The following is a 17131-nucleotide window of genomic DNA, read 5'->3' as shown; positions in this document are numbered from 1 at the left end:
CATTTCTGGTGTCCCCCGCCGTGATATTGCTGAAATATTGCTAAAAGCGGCGTAAAACCATACTCACTCACTCACGATGACCGAAACAACGTGCAGAACGTCTACGACATGCGCCGTTGTGAGATTTCCTACGTCAAGCTGACGCTCCGTGATATACTAGTGACTGAAATACTGTTCAAATCGCCTTCACATTTACCGCAATTTAGTACCAAACTAAAATCAAGGTATATGGTTCACGTGACCTACTTCGGGGCCATTCTGGCCGTCTCCATCTTCAACCGGGGCACCACAAATAGACTGCAGGCAGCACAGCGCTAGAAGAAGCCCTGTGACCTTGAACAACTTCATCTACAAATATAAAGTATATTGAAAATGAGCCAATCGGTCTTTTTGTTATCAGGGAGCACTGACGCATGGAAAAAGCATTGGTCTCACTGTTTATCGATATGTCATTAATTGTGGAAATGTCATTAATTGTGGAAATGTCATTTATTGTGGAAATGTCATTAATTGGTAATGTCATTAATTGTGGAAATGTCATTAATTGTGGAAATATCATTAATTGGTAATGTCATTAATTGTGGAAATGTCCTTAATTGTGGAAATGTCCATTTCTGGTGTCTCCCGCCGTGATATTGCTAAAAGCGTCCCCAAACCATACTCACTCATAGGATCGCGTACGTATTGCAAAAGTGTTGAAAGCAATAAAAACTACCAAACCAGTTCCATAACAATCTCTGCAAAAGAGTCGATTGTAAGATTCCGACTATATCGCGAGCATCAGATTTAGATTCAGCAGTTGAAATTTCAAGATACTAAGTAGAAATTTCAAGATACTAACTTGAAATTTCAAGATGTTATGTTGAAATTTCAAGATAATCGTTTTGAAATTTCAAGTTAGTATCATCGTATTTCAACTTAGTGTCTTGAAATTTCAAAAAACAAACAAAAAGGTTTCCGTAGTAAATTTAAGTATGGGTTAAACGTATGAGTAGAAAATAAAATGTGAAGAAAAATACATTCCTGCTTTTAACAGCAAAGGAACATAAACTTTCATTTACAGTCTTCTACATCTTGCATCATTTTACAAAATACATGACCATCTATATGTATATGGTACCAATGTGAAAACATAACTATATAATACAAAATAGACATATCAAAAAGTAAACAGTAATAGCTATTAGTAATTCCATCCATGAATAAATGTTTACCCAATGTTGTTTATTGACGACAGCCAGTACAAGCAAAACCTTCTTTTATAACTTTTCACGTTTTGTTGTCGTTTCGAACATGAACCTTTTACCATTCGTTAAAAATCTTGTTATTTCTTTATTTCTTTATTTCTTTATTTATTACACTCAGCAATATCCCAGCTAAATGACGGCGGTCTGTAAATAATCGAGTCTGAACCAGTCAATGCAGTGATTTAAAAATCATGATCGTCGATCCACAAAATTGGGATATGATGATATGTATCAACCAAGTCAGCGAGCCTGACCACCCGATCCCGTTAGTCGACAAGCATAGTCGCCTTTTACGGCAAGCATTATTTACTTGAAGACCTATTCTAAATGCTGAAGCATCTGACACTTATAACGAATATAAATACATACCATGGGACCTTGAGTCATGGGGTTGTACAGTATAATGTAAATTCTACCATTAACTGCTGTTAAAACTGATTGTGTTTTCGGATAACATTGATCGGTAAAATATATGTTATCGGGATGTATGTCACACATGTTCAACAGATGGCCTGTTGACAGGGTTATCGTCATCTGTCTGTTATTTTTATTTGTATTAATGACCACACCTGTGAGTGCGATGTTCTGCTTCAACTAAACATAACACCGTGTGCCCACGACTTCCACACTACATTAAACTACGGTTTTAACGAACATACTTATAACGAACTGACGGATATAACGAACATACTTTTTAGTCCCGACTATTTGCTGTAGTTATACTGTATATATGCTTATAACGAACTACGGTTATAACGAACTAAAATTAGTAGTCCTTTTGAGTTCGTTTTAACCGTAGTTTACTGTAATATGAAAGGGATCAACTGGGAAATGACGCTTTTATACTACTCCAATACACTTTTCCCAAAGGAATTTAGATTATGTAGAAAATGTAATTTACAGCTAATAGAGGATGGGTACCATTTTGTTCTCATTTGTCCATTTTATCAGAATTTACGAATTACATACATCCATCAATGTACCAATTTCCAAATATATTTAAGTTTAATGAATTAATGTCTTCTATAAATATTAAAGTACTGAAGCCTTTGACTTCGTATATTTTCCATACAATGAATTTTAGAAATGATAAGATGAGAGAATATGTTCACCCACTGCCCACAGAGATATGTACTATAGGCCTATGGCCTTTCATTATTTCTGTAATATAGATTGATATAGAATACACCTTTACCTGCTACATATTTCAATATTTTAGAAAGGCATATACGAGAACACATTTGAGACAAAAAAGAGACCTCCGTGAACACTTGACTTGCCTTTACGTGTGTTTGTGACGGGAGGCACCCGAGGGCAGATACAATCACCTTTTCCCCAAACTAGACATCATCACTATTTGATCATGATATAGATAAAAGCGAGGAAAGCCTTTTCATAATCATAATATAAATAAAAGTGACAAAACCCTTTCCGAACTCATAAGAAATCTCACAAGAGTGCGTGAGTTAAAATTTAACGTCGCATCGACATTATTTCAGCAATATTGCGACATCTCATAAGAGTCGATATTGCGATTCCGACTATATTATGAGCATGTGTTTATGAATCACGATCAAATAATGACGATACCCCATAAACATATGCTTATGATATAGTCGGAATAGTACAACTCTCTACATTGCATATGTACAGCGAAGCATCAAAGTCCACGGTCTGATAACCTCGATAATTTACGTTCAGGGACACTGACGCGACTCGCTGAACATTCCCTCGAGACATGACCCTGCTAATCCTATCAGCCAAATATACACCCCCTCATCCTCATAAATCTGACTCCCGTGGGGAGGGGGCCCCGGGGAGTAACTGCGAGACACTGGTTATGACATTGTTGGATAAATCCTGACACAATTTCCATCAGGTTTAATTAGTTTGATACTATATATTTCGAATGTTATTTTATACTTAGTACATCACGTTGGTGTCATCAACGATGAAGGGACAGATTGAAGCTCCCTCACTGCGCTTACTGCCTACAAAGACACTGTAATAGTACTCCGTAAACAGGATTCGTTTAACCACAAATTTGTTATAAGGAAGGTTTCACTGTTACTGAGGGAACGTTAAGACCAAGGTAGCTTGGTGCCGTTGCGTATAGGGAGAAAACGTCACACATAAAACCTCTTCCCCCTTTAAAACTGCTGCACTTTTTAAATGGAAATGAGACAACATAATATTTCACAATAACTTGCATAAAAAAATAAAAAATGCAAGAATGCATAAGTTCAGTAAAACCAATTTTAAATTAATAATATAAATTAAGAAAACATATGGGACCGTACGTTGTAATCATCCAAAAGAAGAGATCTGGCTTAAACGCTTTTAAAAATCACAATATGAAATATGATCTTAGTTACTATTACGCTTCAGTAAATCATCATATTCGAAGAGGAATATGAATTCTTTTATGAATTATCGATTATTTGGATATATTTTGTATCATTTCTTTAATATCCAAAATGTCCATCACAGAATACAAAAACAACCTCTCATCGGAGTAACTGTATCACGAAACAGCCCATTTCACGTGTGTATACAGCTAAGTGACTCGAACATCAAAAACAACGTATAACAGTAAATGGTATTTCACGGCCCTTATCACATGTGCATCGCGTAAAATACACATAACATAAAAACAGTACACTTAATTTCACAGAATATTAAATAATATCCATTTATCAAAATATTTACACGCCATGTGGTTTCATGTTTAAAACAAGATCTATTTACATATTGGTGCGATATGTATTAGTCATGTTTTTAGCGACACAGTTTTGAATGTATTACATCAATATCTACCATGTCCATAGGACTGTTTGCCCCGGATCGCATGAAAAGAGGTACAACCCGCTGTGACAACGGGATTGAATTACATATATTTCGTGCGTAACGCATAATTATATTTAAAATAAAATGGGCTTAACTGGAAGTTTTTGAAATAGCGTGTGGTTAGAATAGGGGGACTATTGAGTGTATATTTATTTTGCAACAATACTGTCGCAGTAAAAACAGAATTGCGATTCTATTGTACTGGAAGTACAATTATTGCGAGATCATTGCACTATATGTAAAACTATTGCGATGTTATTACACTATAAGTAGAACTATTGCGGTATTATTACACTATAGGTACATCTATTGCGATATTATTACGCTATAGGTACAACTATTGCGATGTTATTACACTATAGGTAGAACTATTGCGATGTTATTACACTATAGGTACATCTATTGCGATATTATTACGCTATAGGTACAACTATTGCGATATTATTACACTATAGGTACAACTATTGCGATATTATTACGCTATAGGTACAACTATTGCGATATTATTACACTATAGGTACAACTATTGCGATGTTATTTCACTATAGGTACAACTATTGCGATGTTATTTCACTCTAGGTGCAACTATTGCGATATCATTACACTATAGGTCCAACTATTGTGATATCATTGCATTATAGTGAGTGAGTGAGTTGAGTTTAACGCTTCTTTGAATAGTTTTTTAATTATTGCATGGCATGTCAGCTTGCTGTGGGAGGAAATCCTGAAGTGATGCATGTCTTTGACCTTACCACTTTCAGTATAGCCTTGACAACCATACCATAATCAGGGCGAACCGGGATTCGAACTCATGAACATAGGTGTCTGGCCCGCTTTCGGGCTGGGTGCCCACGAGCACGGGTATGGTGCTGACAAACCTAGAAACATAATCGGGGCGAATCGGGATTCGAACCCACGGTCATATATAGGTCTGTGGAAGCAAAACGTATCTATTACGTTTATGGATACTGTCGACGTTGTAACACGGCCTAGCTGTCAACTTTCCTTGTTGTAAGTTGTTATCGATATATTGCCATGGGGATTTGCAGGAAACTGGGTCGGTGACAGGTAAAATATATTTTTTTATTAAAACCTCTACAAAACAATACGTAAGTTATAATTAAAAAGATAATATCTTTAATAAAGAAATAATCTTTCGAAGTTACAATACTAAACTGCTACGCTACAATGGGAGCTTTTGTTTAAAATGGTTGAAAAACCATCTAATTGTGTTTTGGATTTTCATCTAATGAATAAATTGATAGATTTTTAAGTTTTGAGATATTTTTTTCAGGTCTGTCTGCAAGTGTGTTAGGACTGTAGGGGCGATGGGGTACGCTGAAGAACCGGGTTTGATTCCCCACATGGGTACAATGTGTGAAGCCCATTGCTGGTGTCCCCCGCCGTGATATTACTGGGATATTGAGCGGCGTAGAACCATATTCACTAATTGTCAGGGTTAGCACATGTACATGTACCACGTTTGGTGTCTCCTTAGGCAAGTGACTTTGTTCGAAATGTGCCTCCGTTCACCCAGCAGTGAGTGGGTACCCGGTAGGATGAGATGGTAATGTGGCTGTTAACCTTCTAGCGCCTCACAGGCAGCTTGGGTTGTATACTCCCCAGGGAGCTGAGAATGAAAATCGAGTGCTCACTGATCCATTGACCGGGGTAATAATACTGTAGCTCAATGAGCATCCACTTGGTGAATGGAATCTGGCGCATTATAAATGCACTTATTATGATTATGATTATGATTATTATGATTATTATTATGACGATGATGATTATGATTATGATAATTATAATAAGTAATAAATCGTTGTGTAGTAAGTCGTTGTAACTGGATCTTTATTAAAAAGAGGATTTATAGGGTTGGGGTGAGTGGCACTATATACCAGGCGAGGTCCATTAACACGACTCAGCCGCGACCGTTAGCGACAAGCACAACCTCTTTAACGCCACAACACGTGACCCTGAATAAATGTTGGGACATTTACATACGTTTGTATTTATATCCACACGGGGAATTTGATATATTAGAACTGATTTATTAACATTTGCTTTTCAATCACTGTTTTCCTCCTACCTTTGATTCAACATTCTCATATAACAAGTTAGGGTTAGCCGAGAAACATCCAGTTGACGAGGTCACTGGTCCCGGGGTTGTCAGTTGGCCGGGGGTGAAAAACAAGATTTTCGTTTCCACATTTTCCTGTGTACCTTTAACCTTTTCTATTGTATTAAAAAATGCATTTGTAGACAAATTTCATTGGGGATTAAGCTTAAAATTAATTAAAATTGGCTGTAACATTTTTATTAAGTCATTCAACTATCCACATTATGTCTTTGATCACAGGTAATATGTTCAGTTATATGAATTTGGCAAGCAGTTGGTTTCATTTAACTGTGATTCTAATTCTCAGTGAAAACATTGATAAAAATCATGTTTTTTTTCCTTCTCTTTCAAATCTTTTAAGTAGGTAAAACACTAATTCCATTGCATTTTGGTAATAAAACCATTATAACTGCATATCAAAATCTGCCTAAACCATTGTGCTATCCTACCCAGTAAACTAAATAAAATTATTTCAAATAGGGGCTGAGATATTGTATACAATGTTACCCCACCCCTCAAATACCAATTTTGACGTTTTAACAAACAATGCTAAAAAAACCCAAAATAATACAATCTTAGAGAAAATTGATGTTCCAAGTTTTTCTATGAACATCTATGGGGGCCATCTTGAATTTCAAGATGGACGCCATTTTGACCTGTTTTCAATATCAAGATCTAATTTTATTCTTCAACATGGTCATGTAATATATCATATGAAAGCTTGTTACATTGTCTTTTCAATGATGTATGCTGTATTCACTGACGTGTGTGGCAAATTGATCAATTGATTAAAACAAATGATATATTGATAGCTAATTTCTCTAGCGACAACAACCCACTCCCAAAGTTAGATTTCAATTCAAATGAACAAAGTTTGACTCAAAATTGTAGATATACTGCACTTTTGCCCGATCATTCTACCAGTTTATCAACTGAGTGAAAAAAACACGTGAATACTTGTAGTATTATGATGTACCTCGGTATATAAAAATTACATCACAAGAGTCAAGGGCTGTGAAATAAGGCCACTTCTAGTCTATGTAAGATTCCATCTCTTAGAGGTAGGTAAGTTTTTTCTGTTAAAGCATGACATGGAACAATTGCATCAAAGGGAACATCCCATGTTGCACTTAGTGCAGCTACATGTACATCTGGATGACAAGATCTGCCTGTTGTGCATTTACGGGTGAGCAATTCTAGACACAGTTCGTTCCTGGGTCATTAGCCATGACATTCTCAGTAGACGTCCACATATACTCTTGTGTGGGTTGGAGTTTCTCTAGGTCTCCAACATGTCAGGACTTAGTGTATTAATGCCAATTGCAGTAGATGCTGGATTGTACACTTTGATGACAAATGCTTCTGCCTTTTTCATGTCGAAGGCATCAGTTTCTTCTATTGGTTACAACAATTCGGGTTGTGCGATAAATATTTTCCAGGTCGACTATTACCAGTGAACTGGCTTGTTGTGTCACAACCTGTAACCACATGGAATTTTGCAGCTACAACATCTGGAGTGATGCACAGCATCAACTGGTATGAATCTAGGGTCCTTTACAATACCTGCACTCATCCATATCTGAGCAGAAAACCGATGTTTATGATGTATCTAACGCATCAGTGTCTCGGCTGTGAATGACAAAACGGTTGTATCCATTGCAGGAGGCATCCATAACATGGATCACCTTTCGTGTATCTGCCTCTTCATGTGTTGATAGTAGATTTGGTATTTTATTATGATTATTTTTGTGTTTTTAAGCATTGTTGCAATTATCCTACTCATCCTCTATATTAACATAATCTCTACAACCATATTTCAATAAGCAATTTTCGTCACAATTTGTATTTGGGGGGGGGGGGGGGGGGGGGGGGGGGGGGTAACATTGTATACAATATCTCAGCCCCTATGTAATATATTATATTTTGTTTTCTGTATAGGATAGCACAATGGTTAAGGCAGATTCTGATATGCAGTTGTGGTTTTATTGCCGAAATGCAATGGAATTAGTGTTTTACCTACTCACAAGATTTGAAAAAGTAGGAAAAAAACCATGTTTTTGTCAATGTTATCACTGAGAATTAGAATAACAGTTAAATGAAACCAACTATTGCCACATTTATATACCCGAACATATTACCCGTAACCAAAGACATGATTTGGTAAGTTAAATGACTTGATAAAAATGTTGCAGCCAATTTTGTCAAATTATGCATTTTTCCTTCAATTTATGCAATTTTGACCCCGTGAAAATTCATGCACACACTTGCAAGCTTACTACCCAATGAAACTGTGTACAGATACCTTCTTTATGCAGTAGAAAAGGTTTAAGGTATACAGGAAAATGTTGGAACGAAATTTAAACTAAGCCTCTTTTTCCGATGATGGCTAAATGACTGTTGGAACTGTTCGTTTACTGGGTCTTGCCGGAAGAGTATTACCGCAACAGTTCGTGGCCAGCTGTTTGGTTTTTTGTTTCCCATTTCAGTGATATGTCCTCATGGCCTAATCTCAACACTCACAATCAGAGTTTGACGTATTAAATATTAGCTTACCCTTAGTTCAATAATACAAAAAAAGAATCAATATTTACTTTTGTCGTCGCAACAGTACGTCAGCATATCATGTTCCGGCGACAATATTCATGAGATAGTTGTTTTTATGCATTGTTATCATTTGTTGATACCATTTGTTGTTATCCTGGATGGGTCTGAGGCTGTATACGGGCCTATTCCAAAGAATTTTGTATTTATCATTTTCCATGACGCCCTCCACATATTCTGGGTCGTATGGATCTCTGCATCAAAACCAGAAGCATGACGAAGACGGTAAAAAAAAAGATCGAGTCACTCAATTATGTCGCTCAAGATACTGTATTCGCGCCAAAGCTGGGCATCCACAGACAATGTGTTGGACAGTCTCATGAACTTCATTGCCTAATCTATATTTCATATTTATATTTTGATGCAAAATCACACATTGGCGGTTTCGAGTTGGAAGTGACTGGTCTTGAGCAGCAAACAGAAAGCCTTCTGTTTCACATTTAAGGCCAGCCGACTTCATCCATGCGAAGGGTTCACTGCACATAAACTCGACACACTGCACATAAACTCGACATACTGCACATAAACTCGACACACTGCACATAAACTCGACACACTGCACATAAACACGAAGCAGTGGTCATTCAGACAGCATCTGCTGGATAAACCAAACCGGTGCCCATTTGATAAGGCACTAAGCTTGGTTGACACTCATTTCAATAGGGTCCGGCAGTACAGAGCCATCAACAAAGTCAACAATGACATTGAGATTATGTCCTACATCCTTGGGCCGTTTAAGAAACCCGTGGAATGCCTTGTTTTCACAATGATTCACACGATAATAATAATAATAATAATAATAATAATAATAATAATAATAATAATAATAATAATAATAATAATTGCGATCGTAGCACTGAGGCTGTAAATTTCATACAATAGTCGACAGTCGCAGTGCTAAGGTTTTACTGAATAGTCATTTGACATTCTGGGATGAATTTGTTGTGGTTAACGCCGCAATGAACATTATGTCTGCTATATCAGGGCGTGTCTGTTCAATATGAGAGAAAGGGTGACCATGGTCGCAAACCTTCCGCCTTTGGTTGAACCCAGGAGCACGTGTAGGTGTTGACAGATCAGAAATAATCTCAGACTCGAACCCCAAACAGCTGATCACAGTACGATTAAGAGGCGTAGCTCTGCATATGCGAATAGCGGCGCCTGGCACAAGCGGATCAACTGTAGATAAACTGTAAGCCAGATGTTCGGTAACACTCTGGGTTTAATATTCAGGGCACCGTTCCACGAAGCGACCTTAGCGCTACGACTATCGTAAGCCAGTGTTAAAGTATGGGAGCTACGATCACCTTAGTTAAGATGGCTTTGTGGAACGGGGCCATGACGAGCGAACGCTGTACCCATTCAACCACCCTCCACGCTCTACACAGGCAGAGACTTACCTCATCGCTACATTTCGGACAGAATTGGGTAACTAGACGACGCTTCCCTGCATCCGTTACGACCGTGTCTGGCCATGACCGGTGGTAAACGGACAAAACCGATGAATGCTTAATGCTACAAATTAACATATACATCAGTCTCGATGGACGCCTCATCAGCATATGTACATCACCTACTCATGTTGCAGGTATGGGATGCGGCATTGTCATAAATCTGTCACTTAAAATACAAGGTCTATCTTAATTACACATTTTTCTGATCATATATCAGCGTGTATTCAGAATACAATCTTAATTAAAAAAAACATTGTTTCTATTGCTGTAACGGCGGGAACGTTTTTAACTGCCATTATCTGATGATACATAATTTAAAGGGAAATTGGCATTTCTAGTACGTGTGATTAAGTCAATGGTTACATTTTTTTCACAGACAGAATGTGACATTCATAGTTTAACACAGGTCACTGAGTATGACGGGTGACGAAATGCTAGCATGGGCTCCTGGCGGTGGGATATATAGACCCTCCTTACATACACACATGAGTGAGTGAGTGAGTTGGGTTTAACGCCGCTTTTAACAGTATTGCAGTTATATCACGACGTGTCAGCTTAATGTGGGAGGAAAGCCCGAAGTGATGCAGGTCTCAGACGTTTACCACTTCGCTGAAACCCACGAGCATGGGAATGGTACTGACAAACCTAGAATCGATCCGGATTCGAACCCAGGGTCATAGGTTTCTGGTTGATTTACACACTTCCGTACAACTGATTGAAGCGCCTTGGACGACTGGGCCACCCTTACTTCCCTTTAATATACAGCATCGAGAACGCAACTTAAGGGACAATAGGGCGGTAGGTCATTAACGACAAGATGACTCCGGCAGTGTGGGTTCGAATCCTGGATGGGACTCAACCCAAAAAGTACTAGAACCTGTACTTTACTAAGAAAGTGTTATCCCAGATATAACATTTGATAAGATTACACAACTTCTATAATTACACATTTCCACTATTTGGAGTTTATAAATACCCATCGACGTGATTATAAAAAAAGTAACAAATTCAGTAACAAAATATTAAATATTAAAAAAAATCTCCATAGAATATACAATATAACCTCCAATACATATAATTCAGTTATGCCATGATGTATTCTACTTCCTATATGACTTTTACTGTTTTACATTCATGACTAACAGTAAACTCAACACTTGATTGCATTTGATAAAACTGCAACATGACGTACGCCTCCCAACCTCACAATATGCACCCCTGTAGTTTAATACTGATGTCGGACAAACAGTATACTATGGTGAATACACCTACCTTGATGGAACAGGACCACACGGCGTTGGAGACCAATAAGATAGGTGCTGTTGTAATATACCGAGTCCTTTTTATACGCATCGGCAACCAACGCAAGCGGCCCATTAACATAAGTCAGTCAAGCGGCGAGACGCCTGTGTGGAAATATGATCGGAGTACCATGTGAAAGTGTTATTAATTTTTCTGTCAACTCTGCGTATGTTCAATAACATTACTTTTTAAAGATGATTTTATATATCGTTATTTTACGAGACGCATGCGTATTATTGGCATGGGTCTTTTGATGTGATTAGGATGAGCGAGTTCATGGGAAGTTATGACGATATTACATTATTTCATAGGCCATATTATCGCAGTCACATGGCTGGGATATTACTGAGTGGGGCGTAAACAATAAGCAAACATACACACAGCCGATATTCTTTGTACTCAAATGAATGCAAATATGCAATTGGGTTTTGAAGGAAAGCATTTGGGATGTGTGGGAGTTTTCTAGTTGACGGTAGACGTCTGCATACGTGGGAACACTGTCCTATTTGTTTGATAATTCGTTGTCACTACTCTGACATGATTACAAATGACACAAGCTATTGAGTAAGATGTTACGTCAGGTTCAACAATACTCCAACAATTTCACAGCGAGGGGACACAATTAAAATCTGTTGTACCCATGTGGGGAATCGATGCTGGCTGATCTTCGTGTCCTGCCAACCTTGAAACTAAACTGGTTCCCGGTTCACAATGCGCGTCGTCAACTTGCCATTTACACCGTGTCCATAACTATTGAACATAAAATTGGTTTTACACGGGAGCGAGTTTAGTATTTTATTTTTTACTTGCCATTTATAACGTTTTTAGAGTTATACTGTTGAGTTTGAAGAGGCTGACACCTACACGATCCACGGCATAATCCAAAGTAGTTTAACAGAATAATACTTCAAACATGAATAATATTTCAAACACGTCATAATTTAATGCCATCAACGGTTCACCTTTAGAATTCCTTCCGTCCTTTATACACAGTTATCGTGGCGCTAAGGTTATCGCAACTCACATACTTTAACTCAGACTAACGACTGATCGCCTTGTGGAATGGGGCCTTGCACCTCAAAGTTTACAATCATGTCACAATACCCGATGACGTAATGTAGTGATCTTTATTACCCACGTGGTGAAGATACAGGTGGTAAGATACTAAATCCGTACGTCACACGTGTGTCGTACAAGGTTGACCTTGTTTTATTCGTTTTGATTGGATAACCGTGACCTCTGTCACACCGGGACTACTTTTTTCATTCATAAAAAATCGCGAGACGTCATTCATTTTGCGATTACAAGGCAGAACTGAAGAAATTCATGAGAACGAGAGATATTTACAAACACTTTATTAAACCAAACAAGATAGTCACACGCATCAAATTCGGTTTGCATTCAATATAAGTTATGCATAGAGCTCCTACAGACGTATAATCGAGCTAGATCTATAAATCGATTTACAATGTACGACTGCCGATCGAGCGCGTCCCTTGAGCGTGACGCACCCGACCATTTTCGCAACTTTCAATTTGATTTAACGTTAAAGGATAAGCGTGGTGAAATGAAGTCTGTTTAAACTATCTGGACAGATATCTAGACTTACTTGGGATGATCCGGTTGTGCCATCGGTGTCCCCTTTGAAGCGTATTTTGTGGCGCTGTTTCGGTAGGTGTTGTTCATGAATGAACGAACACGACAGCACGACCAGATCACTTAAAGTTCACAGTTCCGATAAAAATCATTCGAAAACTCCGTGGAAGTGTGCCTGACTTCTGATTTTGTGGCCCCAAACATCCCAAATGTGAACAGTAACATTCCCTATCTCTAGCGTAAAACGCTGTGAGTGGATCGCGGTTGTCTTTTCTTATTCCGGTGGCGACCTTGCCCTTCGAAGCTGTCACTACCATGCAAGCAGACTGGAGTTTGTTGATTTTCACGTCTTCAGTAAAGGATGGTACAGTTAACATGAATGTCTTTGGCGAACAGTCTGATTTCCCTCTTCCAAAATGGTACGAACATGATATAAATTCAGCTGATAGATCAAGGAAACCGAACCATTTTGATTGCACAGACAGGACCCCGGCAGTGTGACCGACTGTTGGTCCGATATTCAAAGCGCGGCGCTAATGTGCCATTTCAAATTTTCTTATCGGTGTCCTGCGTACTTACAACATGGCGCTTGAATTACCATAAGTTGAAGACTTTCTTCCAAAAGGATCTTGAGCGTCGGTGCTGGTTTGTTTGCAAACAGAACAGCAGGCGCATGTTGTTAATGCGGTCATAAACATGTCAACAATGCCCATATTTGGTCATATATCAATATTCATGCGCAACCAGATTTTGCAACCGGTTTCAGTTTCGTCTGTCAACGAACGAAAGTTGTTATGTATTTACACTTAAATATATATTTAACGTGGGTAATAAATAAAATACCACACTCATTCTCGTTAGATACCATTTTTACGAAACTCGTGAACTTTCTATGGTATCTGACCTCGCTTTCGCTCGGTCAGATACCATAGAAAGTCCACTCGTGTCGTAAAAATGGTATCTAACGAGAATGAGTGTAGTATTCTCTATATCATCTCCACACGCAATGTCGTTGAATAAGCCAAGGGATGTTGAGAGCTTTCAATATTTTTCGTGAAACGTGTTCCGTGAGTTCATAAGCAAATGTCTCTCTGGCATCCAGGGGGAAAGCCTGTGGCTGGTTCTCTATTTTCTAAACCTTCATTATCACTTGCCCGTAAAGAGATCACCCGTTTAATAAACATACAGCTGTATTACACATTGTGTAATACCAAAATGCGCGCTTATGTACTCTCGGAACACGTTTCACGAACAAATATTGAAAGCTCTCAACCTCCCTGGGCTTATTCAACGACATTGCGTGTGGAGATGATAGATCACTGAGAGGAGCTTGTGCACTCTCGAGGACCCCAGCAACCTTGTTGCTAGGCTGACGTCACATGGCATTGTTTCGCCGATGGATCTTGCAACAAAATTCCACAAATTACGTCATCGGGTATTGTGACGTGATTGTAAACTTTGAGGTGCAAGGCCCCGTTCCACAAGGCCCTCGTGCTGTAGCGCAACGAAAGTCGTTGGTCTAGGTTTAAGTATGTGAGTTGCGATAACCTTAACGCTACGATAATTTTGTGGAATGGACGCCTGAATTCAAAAGGTAGACCGTTGTATGGTATTAAATTCATACGTTTCAACTTTTTACTGGCCCAGTCGTCTAAGGCGCCGCGATTCGCTGTGCAGAGTTGCGTCCCTTGGGCACACCAGAAACCTATGATTGTGGGTTCGAATCCCGGTTCGCTCCAATTATGTTTCTAGGTTTGTCAGCACCATACCCGTGCTCGTGGGTTTCACCGAAGTGGTAAACGTCTGAGACCTGCATTACTTCGGGCTTTCCTCCCACATTAAGCTGACACGCCGTGATATAACTGGAATACTGTTAAAAGCGGCGTTAAACCTAAATAACTCACTCACTTTGTAGTCGAGTAAAATTCAACCTGCACCACGCATCCAGATACACTTCATAGTTTTGAATACTGTGGGAAATACCCTGTTTGGTCATTCAATCCACTGGCATTTTATCCAAGGAAAATTAATGAAAATGTCCCCTGAAAATTAGGTACATAGAAAATGTCGCCTTTTTACACATTACTAAATCACCACTCACAGCGTTATTTACAGCATGTTTTGAAATATAGATTTCGGATATTTACTCGGAGAAATGAATTTAAAAAATGGCATAGAATCTATTAGTGATCACGGGTATCTGTCTTTTATCAAATCCCCGATGATCATTCCAAAACGTCGCCGATAACCCTAGAATCGTTTAGAATGTTTCACGTGGATAAAGGTTATCAGAAGCCTGTAACATCACGTAATTTCAAACACAGCTACATACATCATTGAATTCCTCATACAGAGTAGAAGCAAATGACAAATGTTCTTTGTCACCATGGGTCTAGATGAAATCAGGAAACGAACGCTGTGTTGGAAAAAATGCACTTGTTTGAAGTGTAAACAAAGCAAAATTCAGATGTTACACGGGGTAGTATTTTTTTCTATTTTGCACTATCCATTTGTCTATTCGTTGAATACATTGGCGCATCAATTTCTGAACATGCATGGGTAGAGAATCGTATGAAGAATTAGGGAACTAAATATGGTTGATATTTTCAACGGAGATTTCCGTCATGTGTGACGCAACGACTGACGTAGAATCACGCACAACGACAACGGTATTTATCGGAATTTCTGTTGACAGTAAACACGCCATTTTGTAAAAGTCGGTCACCGGTAGTGATGTCATGCGCCAACATTGTTGACTTGTACATATTTGGTCATTTCTTTGAGGTGAAGGTCCTTGAATGAGAGCACACATATCATGCTGTTTACAGTTTCAATTATGATGTAGACTTTGCATATCTTTTATACATTTTTTCACACATTTAATTTCACTTTTGATGTTTGTCAATGTTCAATATGATATCATACGTTAAGCCACAACATGTATGAACCTTTGATAATCTCCTGTTTGTTTTAACATTGGTTACATATGAAATTGATAAGTTTATATAGTGTCTTATACAATATTTCTTTACTTTGGACAAGTGTTACGTCATTACCTTACGTTGAGTTACGTATATATTTTTGACAATGCAATTAATAATGAACTGTACAATGTGCAGAAATGTCTTTGTAATGCTATTGAGATATACAGCAAGACAAACGGACGAAGTAAGAGAACCTCTTCTCTGTTATTGTTTGGGGATAGTTGGAATGCATTAATAAAGGCTCGATGCCACAGAGATAACGCCTTTTGAGGATGATGCCCATGTCTGTTGTCATTTTGTTTTAGCATGGCAGAACTTCATGTTCAGTGTGATGGAAATCAGTTTTCTAAGAACGCATTCCATAAGACCCCATGCCATCTTTCCAACGATCTTGAAAATTATCAACATGATCACTTTACACAGGTTTGATTTATGTAAATAGTTACTAAATCATCCATGTTTAAAAGAAAATCGACATCTGACCGCTTCCAGGTACAATCTTAGACTACATTACTACTATCGTATTATTTATAACAGAAAAGGAATGTCACCTTCATACTGATATCACTCAGTTACAACGTTGTACAAATTTAGAAGTGATGACTGGGTGAATTAATAGAAAACCATCAATTATGATTCTGCACATGTGTTAAGTAACGGACATTGACTTATTTCGTTGGTTTTAATAATCATATTTCATTTAAATGTAGTTCAATAAAATATAGCTAGAAAATATCAACATCGGCCATGGTTTTAATTATTGCAATCCATTTTTTAATGTTTTCAACAGAAGTTTCATGATTTTAAACGTAATCTTTCAATAAACATATTGCAACCACATACGAGTCGTACAACACATTTCTATTTTGTCAGCAGAGTCACATCATATGTATTACGAGTTATTCCTGGTTTTGTGCCAATTTTGACACACCAACCCACTTTAAAACATAAACATTTTTTACGACATGAAATGAAAAGACA

The 17131-nt window shown here is 38.1% G+C and overlaps 1 protein-coding gene across 1 annotated transcript in view; it reads right to left on the bottom strand.

Annotated features, from left to right (window-relative positions):
* The window catches only part of LOC139470307 (uncharacterized), a 46456-nt gene extending 34805 nt beyond the window's left edge, over positions 1-11651 (bottom strand). Inside the window, exons 1-2 of the mRNA XM_071252668.1 lie at positions 11541-11651; positions 247-348 (exon numbers count right to left, since the gene is read on the bottom strand). Coding sequence (XP_071108769.1) covers positions 247-348; positions 11541-11651 — 213 coding nt within the window. The remainder of the gene's footprint in view (positions 1-246; positions 349-11540) is intronic.
* Between the last annotated feature and the right edge of the window lie 5480 nt (positions 11652-17131).

This window comes from Haliotis cracherodii, unplaced genomic scaffold (assembly GCF_022045235.1).
Source record: "Haliotis cracherodii isolate W230 unplaced genomic scaffold, xgHalCrac1.p SCAF_20, whole genome shotgun sequence".
Lineage (NCBI taxonomy): Eukaryota > Metazoa > Mollusca > Gastropoda > Lepetellida > Haliotidae > Haliotis > Haliotis cracherodii.
Note: the sequence above shows the minus strand (reverse complement) of the source record. Positions and strands in the feature narration are given on the sequence as shown.